This window comes from Galeopterus variegatus, unplaced genomic scaffold, assembly GCF_000696425.1.
Source record: "Galeopterus variegatus unplaced genomic scaffold, G_variegatus-3.0.2 Scaffold3569, whole genome shotgun sequence".
Lineage (NCBI taxonomy): Eukaryota > Metazoa > Chordata > Mammalia > Dermoptera > Cynocephalidae > Galeopterus > Galeopterus variegatus.
Genome location: NW_007729680.1, coordinates 123,719 through 141,006, shown reverse-complemented (window position 1 = coordinate 141,006; position 17,288 = coordinate 123,719). Strand labels below are relative to the sequence as shown.

The following is a 17,288-nucleotide window of genomic DNA, read 5'->3' as shown; positions in this document are numbered from 1 at the left end:
GGGGGGTTGTGTGCCTGTGGGGGACACGGAAAAAAAAAAAAAAAAAAAAAAAAAAAAAAAAAAAAAAAAAAGATTAAAGACCTGATACAAAGACATGTGTTCTCCTTTCACTCCTAACAGAAGCACTCAAATAAAATCTAATGGCAAAACTGGGAGGAACACTATCCATTGCACACTTGAATATAAACTATGATTTTCCTGGCAATCACTCAAAGGATATTAGTTCACTTATCCACCTAAAATTTCTATGAAAAAATAGCTATCCTGCCTATCTTATAGGAGAACTTGAGACATCGCAAGGTCATGTTCATTATCATAAATCATCTGCAACAGAACCAGAAATAGAACCTGATCGCCCAAGATCCACTTCATTATCCTCTCCACAAAGCCAAGGTATAACCAGATGAAGGTACACTAGGAAATAGCAGTGGATAGGTAAGACTTGAGAACGCAAAGAAAAGAGACATATCAGTTTGAGTGGCCTGGGGCCATTCATCAAAAGCCATGAGAGACTTAGATTATCAACTTCATTTTGAATCCCTGATAAATATGGTTTCAAATATGTACACAAAACAAATTATAACCCTCAGACCAAGGTCAAGGGTTCAGATCCACCTACCAGCCAGCCACCAAAAAGAAAAAAGAAAATTCCAACCCTCCTCTAGCCACAAAAGACTATCTTAAAAACCCAGGGGGAAGCAAACACACATCCATATAAAACTTAAATCTCTAGGGCTTCTTTTTTGGATAGTCCACAGTGTATTAATAACTTAGCAAACTCTCATATAATACCCCATGAACAAAAACTTTCCTAGTGACCAGAGAACCATGGTTTAAAACTAACTGCATTGCTCAAGTGTCCAAAAAAAAAAAAAACCTTATAAATACATCTGTGAAGTGTTCATTCATTCACTTGCTAAAGTAGCCTAGTAGGGAAAAGAGCAAGCCCCTTACAACCCAATAGACTTTAGAAATCACTCTCAAGAAACAGTGGTTTAGACTATCAGTGGTCTTTCCAAAACTAGTCATTCAATGACTTCCAAACAGCTTAATACTCAGGAAAGACAGGGAGAATTCTAATCCTCATTCTGCCACATACCACCTATGTTCCCTTCAGCCTCTTTAAATTTTAGTTTCCTCAACTAAAAAATGGAGGCAATAATGTTTCCCAAAGCTATTAAAAGTATTTGCAAGAATAATGAATGTATATCTACTATTATTGCTTAGAACATGATAAGTACCAAGCAAACGATACATCATTTATAAGAAAATAATATTTATTACCTATTATAAAACTTTTATTTACTTTTGAACATTAACTTAAGTTGTAAAGGCAATTAAAGTAGCGTTAAATGTTTAGAACTACATTATACAAATGTACACTAAGTATGCTGATTTCAAATTCCATGACAATTTTCAGACATAAAATAAATCATTTCCTAAAATTAACAGAAATAAAGTCTTTATAGCTACAAAAGCCTTTCTTCTTATCAGAGAGATGCAAACTTTAATTATCTATATAATCTCATTAAAACTTAAAACTTTAAGTGCCATCAGTAAGTGGCGGAGAATATTTATCCTCCAAAGTACAGGAGGGACAACTAAAAATGGTACCCAACCTAGAAGTGTCTTTAAACCTTTATTATATAATTTTTCTTTTTTTTTTTTTTTTAAAGATGACCGGTAAGGGGATCTTAACCCTTGACTTGGTGTTGTCAGCACCACACTCACCCAGTGAGCTAACCGGCCATCCCTATATGGGATCCGAACCCGTGGCCTTGGTGTTATCAGCACCACACTCTCCCGAGTGAGCCACAGGCCGGCCCTTATATAATTTTTCAATAACATTAGTAATAATATACGTTCTTTCATTTCTGTATGTGAATTAGACAGTTAACACTCTTTTGCTAACATGGACTCTTAGTATGAATATTATATTAAGACAAGATGAGAAAAGAAAAACCAAATTTAAACAAATGGAAAACTAGCACAAAATAGTCTTCCTGATTAGAATCTGCATGAATCAAAAATCTATAAAGGAAATCAGGAGATTTCTAGATGACTAAACCCTGGCTGACCTTCTCACTCACTAACAGATTCACCTTGAACTACACGAAGACTAAATTCTTTATTTCTTTTCTCCCTCTACAAACAAAATAACTATGGCAATATTTGGATTCATTGTGCTCACAAAGAAACTAAAAGAATCAATCAATATTTATATGCTCAGATTCCTCTGAATAAAAGATTGCTATGTTTTAAACTTTGGCTAATTTAAGGAACACTTTGTTTAATACCACTTTAAAAGAAAAACATGCTATTACATATATGTAAAACTATATCCATAATTCAAGCAAATCAGAGTTATACTCTCCACTTTGATAGTGAAAATGTTCTTACAAAAGATCATCAATTTTAGGGCTTCAGACAGCACAGGAGCAGGCAGCTAAGTCAAATCAAAGTAAGATAAGAAGAATGAAGATAGAAGGTAGAAATGCTAAGGTAAAGTAAAAATAGACCAAAAGAACATTACAAAAGATCAATGAAACAAAAAGTTGGTTTTTTGAGAAGATAAAAAAAATAGACAAGCCACTGGCAAGACTACATAAGAAGAAAGAGGACCCAAATACCAAAAATCAGAAATGAAAAAGGAGAAATTACAACCAATACCAAAGAAATACAAAGAATCGTTAGACACTCCTACTAAGAACACCTATATGTGAACAAATATGAAAATGTAAAGGAAATGGGTAGATTACTAGACCCATACAAAGTACCATGACTGAACCAAGAAATAGAAAACCTCAACAGACCAATAACAAGCAATGAGATTGAAGCAGTAATCAGCAGCCTCCCAACGAAGACCAGAACCAGATGGCTTCACAGCTAAATTCTACCAAACCTTTAAAAAAAAATAAATACCAATTATTTTCAAACTATTCCAAAAAACTCAAAACAGAGGCCATTCTCCCAAACTCATTCTATGATGCTATCATCACCCTGATACTAAAATCAGACAAAGGCACAACAAAAAAAGAAGGCTACAGGCCTTGATGAGCATAGATGCAAAAATCCTCAAAAAATATTAGCAAACAGAAGACAACAGCAAATCAAAAAGATTATACACCATGACCAAGTGGGATTCATCCCAGGGATGCAAGGATGGTTCAACATACACAAATCAATAAATGTGACACACCACGTCAATAAAATCAAGGACAAAAACTACGTGATTATCTCAATATATGCCTTAAAAGCATGTGACGAAATCCAACATCTCTTCATGATAAAGATTCTCAACAAATGAAGTACCGAAGGAAAGTATCTCAATACAGTAAAAGCCATATATGACAAACCCACTGCCAACATCATCCTGAATGGGGAAAAGCTGAAAGCTTTTTTCCTTTAAGAACAGGAACAAGATAGCGATACCCACTCTCACAACTCCTATTCAGCATAGTACTGGAAATACTAGCCAGAGCAATCAGGCAAGAGAAAGAAATACAGGGCATCCAAATTGGAAAAGACAAAGTCAAACTGTCCCTGTTTGCAGATGACATGATCCTATACATAGAAACACCGATAAAGTCTACCAAAAAACTCTTAGAGCTGACAAACAAATTCAGTAAAGTTACAGAATACAAAATCAGCATGCAAAAACCAGTAGTGTTTTGATACACCAACAGTAAACAAGCAGAAAAAGAAACCAGGAAAGTTAGCCTACTTACATTAGCTACCAAAAGAATAAAATAACTAGGAATAAATTTAACCAAGGAAGTGAAAGAGCTCCAAAATTAGAACGACAAAACACTTCTGAAAGAAATTAAAGAGGACAATAAAAGATGGAAAGACATTCCATGTTCATGGATTGAAAGAATTAACATGAAAATGTCCATACTACCCAAAGCCATCTACAGATTCAATGCAATCCCCATCAAAATACCAATGACCTTCTTGACAGAAATAGAAAAAACAATCCTAACATTCATATGGAACAACAAAAGACCCTGAATAGCCAAAGCCATCCTGAGCAAAAAAAGTAAAGCCAAAGACATTACACTACTTGACTTCAAATTATACTAGAAAGCTGTAGTACCAAAAATAGCATGTTATTGGCATAAAAACAGACATATGGACCAATGGAACAGAAAACAGAGCCCAGAAATCAACCCACATACTTACAGTCAACTGAAATTTGACAAGTGCACCAAGAACATGCACTGGGAAAAGGACAGCCTCACCAGCAAATGGTGCTGGGAAAACTGAATATCTATGTGTAGAAGAATGAAACTAGACCCATTCCTATTGCTATATACCAAAACCAACTCAAAATGAATTAAAGACTTAAATGTAAGACCTGAAACTATAAAACTCCTACAAGAAAACATACGAGAAACACTTCAGGATGTAGCACTGGGCAAGGATTTTATGACTAAGACTCCAAAAGCACAGACAACAAAAGGAAAAATAAACAAATGGGATTATATCAAACTAAAAAGCTTCTGCAAAGGAAACAATCAACAGAGTGAAAAGACAACCTACAGAATGGGGGGAAATATTTGCACACTATATATCTGACAAGGGATTAATATTTAGAATACACAGGAACTCAAACAACAGTAAAAAAATAATAATAATCCAATTAAAAATGGGCAAAGGAGCTGAATAGACATTTCTCAAAAGAAGACATACAAATGGCCAACAAGTATATGAAAAAATGCTCAAAGTCACTAATCATCAGGGAAATGCAAATCAAAACCACACTGAGATATCATCTCACCCCAGTCAGACTGGCTATTACCAAAAAGACCAAGGATAACAAAGGCTGGTGAGGATGCAGATAAAGGGGAACCCTTTGACACTATTGTTGGGACTTTAAATTAATACAGCCATTACAGAAAACAGTATGAGAGTTGCTCAAACAACTACACATAGAAAGAACTACCATACAATCCAGCAATCCCAGTGCAGGGTATATAACCAAAGGAATGGAAAACATCATGCGGAAGGGATATCTGTACTCTCATATTTATTGCAGCAGCTCTATTTACAATACCAAAGATATGGAATCAACCTAAATGTCTACTGACAGAAGACTGGATAAGGAAAATGTGGTATACATACACAACGGAATATTAGTCAGCCATAAAAAAGAATGAAATTCTGCCATTTGCAGCTACATTAATGAGCTTGGAGAAAATTATGTTAAGTGAAATAAGACAGGCACAGAAAGAGAAAAACCATGTGTCCTCACTCATAAGTGGGAGGGAGGGAAGGAGTGGGAGTGTGAGAAAAAGAATGAACAATCACAATAACGCACTGAACTTTCAGAAGGAGAGAGCAGAACTGTGGTTACTAGAGGTGGGAAAGGGGGAGGAGGAGAGTAGTTAGCAAGAAATTGGTTAATGGACCAAATGATTACATTTGGTAACGACGAACATGCTAATTATCCTGATTTGATCATCACACATTGAACACAGGTATTGATATTCAACTTTGCACCCCACAAATATGTTTAATCAATTTTTCTTCAATAAAAAAATTTTTTTTAAAAAAAGCAGGCTACAGATGTGAAATCTAGATAGTAGGGCAGGACATGAAAAAAATGGCTTCAGACAGCTATATGGACAGCAAATCAACAAACTGACGCAATTTCAGTAACAGGCATCAGTCTTTTATCACAAATAATATGTCATAAGAAACAAATAATATCTCGGGCCGGCCCGGTGGTGCACTGGAGAGTGCGCCGCTTGGGAGCGCGGCGGCGCTCCCACTGAGGATTCGGATCCCATGTGGAGACTGGTTCCCGCTCACTGGCTGAGCACGGTGCGGGCGCAACACCGAGGGTTGCGATCCCGTTGCCGGTCCCCAGTACGGGCGCGACACCGGGGGTTGTGATCCCGTTACCGGTCAGTAAAAAAGACAAAAAGGAAAAAAAAAAGAAACAAATAATATCTCAATACCAATGCCAAAGAATTTTTTACATACTTTTATTTAGAAGCATGGGCCTAGGAATTGTATGTAAGTAGAATTCCTGGCTTAGAGGTGATGTAATGAAGACAGGGTACTTAATTGAATTGGCTCCTGAAATAATTAGATTCTGACAGTACTTAGGCCAGGTAAGATGACATTAACTAATCAACATCATCCAACAGTTTGAGGCCACCTGACTAACAACACGAACAATTTCTAAATACTTTTAATATCCATCAACCTCTAAGGCCTGGTAAACTTCTCTTTCAAGGCAGCTCAATACCAAAAAGTTTATAAAATCTTCCCTGCTCCTCTGCCCACTCACTTCCTGTCCTAGTGAAGTCTAATCGTTTGAAGGGCTGGATAGAACAAAAAGGCAAAGTAAGAGAGAATTTGCTCTCTCTACCTGACTCTTTCTGAGCTGGGATGCTGGTCTTCTCTTGCCTCAGACTTGGACTGGAACTTACACCATCAGCTCTACTGGGTCTACAGTGTGCTGACTGTACAACTTGAGACTTCCCAGCCTCTGCAGCACCTCTTTATTATATATTATGTAGATAAATAGATAGATGGATTGTATATATACACTCTCTTTCTCTTGAAAACCTAAACTAACACAATCTCATCAATGTTTTTCCTTTGTCAGTTCACCTGGTGCTAGGCTTTGTTAATAGAGGGTACTGATGGGACACTGAAAAACCATAATGGGAAGAAGCAGCTTCCCTTCTTGGTTCCAGTGTGCTATTATTTTATTGTCAGCAACCCTCACAAGTGGACGGGAATGTTGGTAGTGCTTACCTTAGCCAACTTTACCAACCAGCTATGGCCCTTATTCTCTGGCATGTTTCTCCACCATCTGGAGAGTACCTATGGACTAGCTCTGGTTCACTCATGCCTTTCCACAAGTTTCTCTGCAACCCAGCATGTTGCTCCTAGAGATCCACCCCAACCCACACCCTCTGGCAAGTTTAGTCACCACCCACAGGCTACATGTTCCTATGGCAGCCATGCTCTTTTCCAAAGATTCTGAATCTTAGCCTTGAAGGAGGAAAGGTTCTTTTCAGTTCTTAGTTTCTTGCCTGTCCTCTTTTCCCAGCCACAGAGGTAGTAGCTAATTTCTAAATTTGCTACTTGTATATGCCTTTGAGACTTCTTTTATCCCTTTTAGTAGCTAACCACTTTTTACTAGTTAATAACTATTTATATTAAATATTTGCTATTCAAATTATTTGTCTCCTGATTGGATCATGACTGATACAGCAATACACTTTGATATTTTTTATTCCATTCTTTTTTTTTTTTTCCTTTTTGTCTTTTTTACTGACCGGCAACGGGATCACAACCCTCGGTGTTGCGCCCGCACCGCACTCACCCAGTGAGCAGGAACCGGTCTCCACATGGGATCCGAACCCTCAGCGGGAGCGCTGCCACGCTCCCAGGTGGCGCACTCTCCAGTGTGCCACCAGGCCGGCCCTATTCCATTCTTTTTTATTCTATTCTTTTTTATTAATGCTCATAGTGAGCCACTGAATATAATTTGTAACCCCCTAATAATCTGATGAAGATAGCTTGAACATCATTTCTCTAAAATATATAACTAAGTAGGGGCCAGCCCCGTGGTGCACTCAGGAGAGTGCGGCGCTGGGAGTGCAGCAACGCTCCCACCGCGGGTTTGGATCCTATATAGGAATGACCGGTGCGCTCACTGGCTGAGCGCGGTGCGGGTGACACCACACCAAGGGTTGCGATCCCCTTACCGGTCACGAAAAAGACAATAAATAAAATAAAATATATAACTAAGGAGTTAAATAGCTAGGTCACAGGATATGCACATTTAACTTCACAAGATACCAGCAGCACATAAGCATTCCCATGGAGACATATTTGTGCCAACATTTGGACATGTCACATATTTCAGTCTTCTCAAACTAATGTGTGTGAAATCGTTCTTCAGTCTGGTTTTAACTTGCTATTCCTTGACTGCTGACAAGACTGAGTATTTCTGCGAAGTCCCTGATCATATTTCTGTTCATTTTTCTATTCACCTACTATTTATTCTTATTGGTTTATAAGCTATCTTCTATATTTTTATTATCTTTGTCAGTTATACCACTGCAAAAATATTTTTATCTGTGACTTAATTTTTCATCATTTTTTAAACATTAATCCATTTTACTGATGCATAAATTATATACAGTGAAATACACAGATCATGAATATACAATTCTATGAGCTTTGACAAATGTAATACCCATGTAATCCACACTTTATCAAGACACAGCACTTTTCAATCACCCTGAAATTTCCCTCATACCTCTTTCTAGTCAGTCCCTTCCTAGGGGCAACCACTGTTCTGGTTTCTATCACCAGAGATTTGTAGTGTTACTTGTTCTTGAACTTCATACAAATGGAATCACACAGAATGTAATATTTTATTTCAGCTTGTTTAATGTAATATTTTTACACCCATCCATATTGTTGCATCTTTATACTTTTTAACATGTTTTTTTCACAAAGTTCTTTTATTTCTTAAGTAAACTTTTTATTAGTCTACAATATCCATAAATGTGAAAATCATTAGTGTACAGCCAAATTTCCAAAAAGTATACACACCTGTATAACCACCACTCAGAAAAATAAAACACTAGCATCATCCACCCCAAAAGCCACTTGTACCTCCTCCAGTCACCAACACACTCATCCTTAAAAAGATAACCACTATTCTGACAATTATCATCATCTATTTGTTTTATCTGATTCTGTACTTTATATACGTAGAATCGTAACAGCATGAACTCTTACCTCTGACTTTTTCCATAGTATATCTGTGATAGTTATCTGTATAATGTGTAGCAGTAATAAACTCATTTTCTTTTCCATATCACATTCAATTTGATTGTGTGTGTATATATATATGTGTATGTATATGTATACACATATATACCACAAGTTATTTACCCATTCTGCTGATGAACATTTTGGTTTTCTCCAGATTAGGCTACTATGTCTAAAACTGCTATTAATATTTTATACAGGTATTTTGCTGTTAGGTTTATACTTATGAGTAGAATTGCTGGATCATAAGTTACATGCACATTCAGCTTCAATAGATAGTGCCAAAGAATTTTTCTTTTTTTTTTTTTTTTTTTAAAAAGATGACCGGTAAGGGGATCTCAACCCTTGGCTTGGTGTTGTCAACACCATGTGCAGCCAGTGAGCCAACCAGCCATCCCTATATAGGATCCGAACCCGTGGCCTTGGTGTTATCAGCACCGCACTCTCCCGAGTGAGCCACGGGCCGGCCCCAATTTTTCAAAGTAGTAATCCCATTTTCCCTTTCCCCAGCAATGTATGTCGGTAAGAGTTGTTACATATTCCCACTAGAACTGGGTATTGCCAGTGTTTTAAATTTAAGTCATTCTAGTGGCTGTCTGATAGTATCTCACTGTGGTTTTAATACGTATTTCCCTGATGATAGATTAAGCATCTTTCCTTTTGTTTATGAGTTACTAGGATACTTGTTTTGTAAGGAGCCTATTTAAGACTTTTGCCTGTTCTTTTATTAAATTATCTCTTAACTTCTGATTTTAGTCATTCTTTATATACCCTAAGTATTTTGTCAATTCTCCTTGGTTTTCCTTTTCTCTCTCCTAAACTATGTCTTTTGAACAAAAGAAGATCTTCATTTTAATAAAGCATAAGTCTTTTCTTTTTCTTTTATGGTTAGTGCTTTTTGTATCCTTATAAAAGATCTCTATCTACCCAACATCAATAATATTTTCCTATGCTTCCTTCAAGATGAAGTATTGTTTCAAATTTCACATTTAGATGTACTATCCATCTGGAATTCAGTTTGGGGTACATGCTGTGAGATAAGGTTCAAGATTCATTGCTTTCAGTATTGGCCCAGTACCATTTATTGGATAGCCCATCATTTTTAATTCCACAGGCCTAGCATCACTTACTGTAAAGAACATCATTTCTCTACTGCACTGCAATATCACCTTTCTCATAAATCAGTGGATGATATATGTCCACTGAGTGGACAAGCAAGAAACCCCCCATACACACATACACACTCAAGACTATAAGATTCAGAATCTCTGGGAAAGAGCTTGGTTGCCATGGGAACACATAGCTGCCGGTGGTGACAAAAGTTGCCAGAGAGCATTGGTTGGAGATGATCTATAGAAGCAACATGCTGGGTAGGCAAAAGGAACTTGTGAAAAGGCATGAGTGAGCCAGAGCTACTCCACAGGTGTGGCTCCTCCAGTGTCTGTTACTGGCCCCTCTGTTTTGTTTCATTATTCTGTCTTTGCCCAAAAACTACAATGTCTTATTTTGTCTAAATATTGATATCTGGTAGTGTAAATCCTCCAACTTTATCTTCTTCAAGATTGTCTTGCTCTTTGCATCCTTTTGCATTTTCATATAAATGTTAGAATCAACAGTTAAGTTTCCATACCAAAAAAATCCTGTTGGATTTTTATTGGGATTGCATTAAATCTTTAGATTAATTTGGGGAGAACTGCCATATTTATGATAGTGAATCTTTCAAGCCGTAAATATGGTAAGTTTCTTCATTTATTTAGATTTTCTTTCATTGCCATCAATAATATTTTTATAGTTCTTAACATAAAAGTCTTGCATTTTTTCATTAGTTTATTCCTTGGCACTTAATTTTTTATAATATTATAAACAGCATTGTTTCTACAATTCATTTTCCAATTCTTTTTTGCAAACATACAGAAAAATAATGTATTTTTAAATATTGACATTGCAGCCATCAAACCTGCTAAATTCCCTTATTTATTCTTATAATTTTTTATAGATTCTATTGGATATTTCACATACACAATCATATCATCTACAAATGATAGTTCCAGTTTCTCTTTCCATTCTTTTTCTTACCTTACTACATTAGCTAGTACCTCTAATACAATCTTCAATAGATGTGGTAATAGCAGGTGTCCTTATCTCATTTTTAGATCCCAGTAAGAAATCTTCAATTTTGTACAACTGACTATAATGTTTGCTATAGGCTTTTCAGTAGGAGTCCTTCATTAGATTAAGAAAATACCTTCTACTACTGTTTTGCTAAGAGTTTTTATCATGAAGGAATGCCGATTTATACTTCTGTTTTAAGAAAATTAAAATAAGTGCTGCACTAGAGCTCCCTTTCCAGAAAAGTGCACTCTTAAACTTCTATGATTCCTGGATCATGACAAGTTGCACTTACTCCCATACCCAGCTTAACAGTAGACCAACTGGATCACAGCTCTACTTCTGTATGCATTGTCTCCATGACCACATCACAAAAGTTCTACTCTATTATGTCAACTGAAATGGCTTCTAGTCATGCTGAAATATTGGCCTAGGCTGCCCAAGTTATTTCCCACAGTATCAGTTTTGTTTTGTTAGTGCTCTGATTTTGTGTGGTTTCTCCCTAACTTTATTTTTCCTATAATTTTTGTTGATTTACCCACATAATTTTGAAGAACATGATATACTGTATTTCAAGAATACATAAATATGTGGCAGAAATACCCATATATGTCATAGAAGAGAATAGGAGTCAAGCCAAACTTCACTTGAGCCTGTTTAAAGCCTTGTTTTAATTATTACTAAAAATATCCAGCCAATAAGACTGAAACACACCAATGAACTGATTACAATTTAATTCTACTCAAATATAACTAAACATGGGTAGAAGATTATCTACTTGCAGGAAATTAAAAAATAATTACTTGACATAGTACGTAAAAGTCATGTTCTAATAGCCAACAATGAATTATCTAGTTGTTGCTATTAGATTAGAGCCAAAAAAGCTCTTATCTTTATGCTAAAAATAGATCAGGAAAGATTTTATAACAGTATTTCATAATATGATTAATTATGGCTTCAAAATTACTGTTTATAATCTAGGAGCACAAAATAAATGTTTACAATACTACCAGAAATGATCACTATTTATGTGCTCTATAGATCCAACTTACCTTCACATTTTTCAAGAATTTGGACCGTTTCTCCTATTTCTAAGACCAGCCCTTGAGGGACAGATCCTCGAAAGCTGCATATCACTAGAAAAGCAAGGATAAACACATCAATTAGCATTTTAAAATACTGAGACAGAGTCAGAATCACTGAATTAAGCCCTAAATTTTCTTAAGTATATATTCTCCCTTCTTCGTTAATTTCTTTTTCTAATGTATAAGGCCCTTTCCACTTAATCTATATTTTGAAAGGTAATATTAAGTAGTTCAAGGCAATGAAGAACACTGGGACAAAATTACTATTCCTGAGTGGTTTGTGTGCATGCATGTATGAAAACATTTTTGTAAACACAGTGTCTCTGTCCCTCACCATGACCTGTGTATGTGTGTCCTTTGGGGGCAAGTATGTGTCAATCACTTAAGAAAAAAAATTAACATTCGGAGCTGCTTATCTACTATAAACAAACAGACATTTTTTAAAAGAATCACCAAATAAATTTGATTATGCTTTGAGAAACAGAATTCTCATAATAAAAATGAGAACAGAAATTAATGAGATATGGGGCCGGCCCGGTGGCGCACTGGATAAGTGCGCCGCTTGGGAAGCGTGGCGGCGCTCCCGCCCGAGGGTTCGGATCCCACATACAGACCGGTTCCCGCTCACTGGCTGAGCGAGGCGCGGGAGCAACGCTGAGGGTTGTGATCCCGTTGCCGGTCCCCGGTCCAGTACAGGGGCGACACTGAGGGTTGCGATCCATTGCCGGACACAGAAAAAAAAGACAAAAGACAAAAAAAAAAAAAAAAGGGGGCAACACTGAGGGTTGCGATCCATTGCCGGACACAAAAAAAAAAGACAAAAAACAAAAAAAAAAAAAAAAAAGAAATTAATGAGATATGGGCCGGCCCGGTGGCGCACTCTGTAGAGTGTGGCGCTTGGGAGCGCGGCGGCGCTCCCGCCGAGGGTTCGGATCCCATATAGAGACTGGTCTGCTCACTGGTTGAGCGCGGTGCGGGCGCAACACCGAGGGTTGCGATCCCGTTGCCGGTCACGGTACGGGCGCAACACTGAGGGTTGTGATCCCGTTACTGGTCACGAAAAAAGACAAAAAGGAAAAAAAATTAATGAGATAGAAAGCAGATGTACAATATCTATAGAATACAATCAAAATACCACGTGTTTCCTTAGGAAACTGATCAACTGATTACAAAAATTTATATAAGAATATAAAGAATTAAGAAAAACCTTATCCATCTTAAAGAACTTGCACTATATGTAAAGAGTTAGGAACTATAAAAATCTTATAAAAAAAAATAAGAGAGTGGGTCCAATGTGCCATTCCTCATGCAGCCACCAGTGCACGCCTGAGCCCTGAAGAGGCCCACCCACCAACTGAGCAGGCACCCAGGTGAGCACAGGTCCCACATGCCACCCCAACACAGCCACCAGTGCATGTCCAAGCCACAGAGAGGTCTTCCCACCAACCAAACAGGAGCAGAGGCAGCCCACAACACACTCAACTGCACTAATACTAGAAGAGTCACCAGCAGAGCCTACAAACAGAGGAGGAAGTCATAGCCCACTCCAGAGTAATAGAAGAAACAAGTGTCCTACCAGATGACCAAACATCAATGAAAAATATACTACAACTATAAATAAACAAGATATGGCACTACCAAAGGAATACAGTAAATCTAAAATACCAGACCCCATAGAGCAGGAAACCCTTGAGAGGTCTAAAAAGGAATTCAGAGCACTGAGCTTAAGAAAACTCACAGAGATAAGAGAAGAATCAATTAGAGAACACAATGAAACAAGAAAAAATATTCAAGATATGAAGGAGGAAATTTACAAGGAGATTAATATCTTTAAAAAGAATATTACAGAACTTCTAGAACTGAACGATTTATTCAGTGAAGTAAAAAACAGAACAAAAAGCTTGAGCAGCAAGCTAGAGCAAGCAGAAAAAAGAATTTCAGACTTCAAAGATGGTCTTTTTGAAATAAACCAGGCTGACAAAAAAAAGGAAAAAAGAATTTTAAAAAATGAAGAAAATCTAAGAGAGCTAGCAGACAAACTCAAGCACTCACACATCCAAATCATGGGTATTCCAGAAAGGGAGGACAAAGGAAAAGGCACTGAAAACCTATTCAAGGGTATAGGGAGAGATTGCAGACCTCCAGATCCAGGAAGCCCAAAGATTCCCAAACATTCATTCAAAAAGATCCTCTCCAAACACATTATAGTCAAACTGGCAAAACTCAAAGACAAAGAGAGAATTCTAACAGCAGCAAGAGAAAAGCATCAAGTCAACTGTCAGAGAGCCTGCATCAGACTAACATCAGATTGCTCAACTAAAATCTTACAGGCCAGAAGAAAACAAGATAATGTGTTCAACATACTAAAAGAAAAAAACTGCCAGCCAAGAATTCTATACCCAGCAAGGTTATCCTTCAGAAATGGAGGAGAAACAGTATATTTCCCAGACAAACAAAAATTATGGAAGTTCTCTACTACATGACCAGCCCTGCAAGAAATACTCAAAGGAGTCCTGTATCTGGAATCTGAAAAACGATAATCACTATTACAAACTTAGAAGAAAGAACAAAACCTGCCATTCAAACCACAATAAAAACAAGAAAAAGAAATAAGCTAAATCACGTCACCTCAAAAGTCCAACTAACATTGAAGATAAAAAATAAAAGGGGAGGAAAGGAGCAAACGATATTTAAAACATATAAACAAAAAGCAATATAGTGTCAGGAGTAAATCAACACTTGCCAATATCAATCCTGAATGTAAATGGATTAAATTCCCCATTCCAAAGATACAGACTGATTGAGTGGATTTAAAAAGACCCAACTAGACAAAATAAAATTTTTTTTAAAAAGACCCAACTATACACTGTCTTCAAGAGACCTACCTCACCTATAATGACACACAGAGACTAAAAAAAGTAAAGGAATGGAAAAAGATATACCATGCAAATGGAAACCAAAAATGAGCAGGAGTAGCTATTCTCATATCAAATAAAACTGACTTCAAACCAAAAGCCATAAAAAGAGACAAAGGCCATTATATAATGATAAAGGGATCTATCCAGTTAGAGGACATAACAATCATAAATTTGTGTGCAGCCAATACTGGAGTAACCGGATATGTAAAGCAAACACTCTTTAGACCTAAAAAAGAGATGGACCCTAATATGATAATAGTGGGTGACCTGAACACCCCTCTCTCAGCTCTGGACAGATCTTCCTGGCAACAAATCAACAAAGAAACACAGGATTTAAATTACACCTTAGACCAGTTGGACATGGCAGATATCTATAGAACACTTCATCCAACAATGAGAGAATACACAATCTTCTCATCAGCACATGGAACATTCTCCAGGACAGACCATATGTTAGGTCACAAATCAAGTCTCAGCAAATTTTTAAAAACTGAAATCATTCCAAGTATCTTTTCAGACCATAATGGATTAAAACTGGAAATCAATAACAAGCAAAATTCTGGAAACTATAAAAGTGCATGGAAACTAAACAACGGACCCCTGAATGACCAATGAGTCCAAGAAAAAAATTAAACAGGAAATCAAAACATTTCTTGAATCTAATGAAAATAAAGATACATCATACCAAAACTTGTGGAATACTGCAAAAGCAGTAGTATGAGGGATGGTTACTGCAATAAACACATCAAAAGAATGAATAGACTTCAAATAAAAGACCTAACACTACACCTTGAAGAACTACAAAAACAACAACAATCCAACCCCAAAAGTAGATGGAACGAAATAATTAAGATCAGGGCAGAACTAAATGAAATAGAGACCCAAAATGTGACAAAAAAGATCGATGAAACAAAAAGTATTGGTGCAGTCTTGATAATATTTCTTAATGGATGTAACTTGAAACCACACTAATATATGAAATTTATGACTGCAGTAAAGTCATTTTGATGACAACCTGAATCCAAGTTGCTTTATACATTTCCTGTGCTATCAAAAGTTAAAAGAAACAGAATCTCCGTTCATGCTCAGACTTACAGCAAATATACTTTTGTGTTCAAAGCACAGTTCCTGCAGCATTTTTTAAACCCCAATGCAACTGTAAAGGAAATGTCCATATTGCAAAGTCAATTTAACTGGGCAACTGAGAAGCTACCACCTAACCATCAATTGGAAGTACTTTAATCTGCAATGTAATGACATGCTGAATAACAAATAACAAGAGAAGACTCATAGATTCCCACAATTGCTTTCGTGTGTGATAAATATTCTCAAGTTGAAGTATTCACCTATGGACTGGCATCAGTATTTGGCAATATCAAAGTAAAAACAGGAAAAACATTACGGTTACTGGGGTTTATTTCAAACCATCAAAATATAAGACTACACATATTGTTGTATGTATAATTAACTAGTGCTAGTTCACAATATAATAATCTCAAGATGGAAGGACTTCTATTTACTTCACTTAATATTTACATAAGGTCTAATACCTGTACATTCATTCATTGCACTAAAACTGCTTATTAAAAAGTCAGTTCTGGGCCGGCCCGGTGGCGCACTCGGTAGAGTGCGGTGCTTGGGAGCTCGGCAGTGCTCCCACCAAGGGTTCGGATCCCATATAGAGACTGGTCCGCTCACTGGTTGAGCGCGGTACGGGTGCGACACCGAGGGTTGCGATCCCGTTGCCGGTCGCAGTACGGGCACAACACCGAGGGTTGCGATCCCGTTACCGGTCACGAAAAAAGACAAAAAGGAAAAAAAAAAGTCAGTTCTTTTTAAGCTCCTACAACATTCATGTTACAGGTTCCAAGAACACATTAAAAAGTCACTTTGATGGCTCACTCGGGAGAGTGCGGTGCTGATAACACCAAGGCCCCGGGTTCAGATCCCATATAGGGATGGCCGGTAAGCTCATTGGATGAGCATGGTGCTGACAACATCAAGCCAAGGGTTAAGATCCCCTCACCGGTCATCTTAAAAAAAAAAAAAGTTACTTTGGGGGCTTTTTTCCCCTCAATATTTGTTTTAATGCAACAAGTGTACCACATTATCACCTTTGTACTGCTTCAGAAACCCACAAATATATTATCAGTCCCTTACACATTTTATGCTTTTCTTACTTCTAGGTTAAAAGAAAATATCAAAATAGTTTGCATTTGGGCCGGCCCGGTGGCACACTGGATAGTGCGCCGCTTGGGAAGCGCAGCGGCGCTCCCGCCCAAGGGTTTGGATCCCACATACAGACCGGTTCCCGCTCACTGGCTGAGCGAGGCGCGGGAGCAACACCAAGGGTTGCGATCCTGTTGCC

At 37.2% G+C, this 17,288-nt stretch overlaps 1 protein-coding gene across 1 annotated transcript in view; it reads right to left on the bottom strand.

Moving 5' to 3' along the window:
• The window catches only part of LOC103601058 (dedicator of cytokinesis protein 3-like), a gene marked incomplete at its 3' end in the record, with an annotated part of 81,511 nt that extends 65,025 nt beyond the window's left edge, over positions 1 to 16,486 (bottom strand). The window contains exons 1-2 of the mRNA XM_008585436.1: positions 16,471 to 16,486; positions 11,970 to 12,053 (exon numbers count right to left, since the gene is read on the bottom strand). Coding sequence (XP_008583658.1) covers positions 11,970 to 12,053; positions 16,471 to 16,486 — 100 coding nt within the window. The remainder of the gene's footprint in view (positions 1 to 11,969; positions 12,054 to 16,470) is intronic.
• Between the last annotated feature and the right edge of the window lie 802 nt (positions 16,487 to 17,288).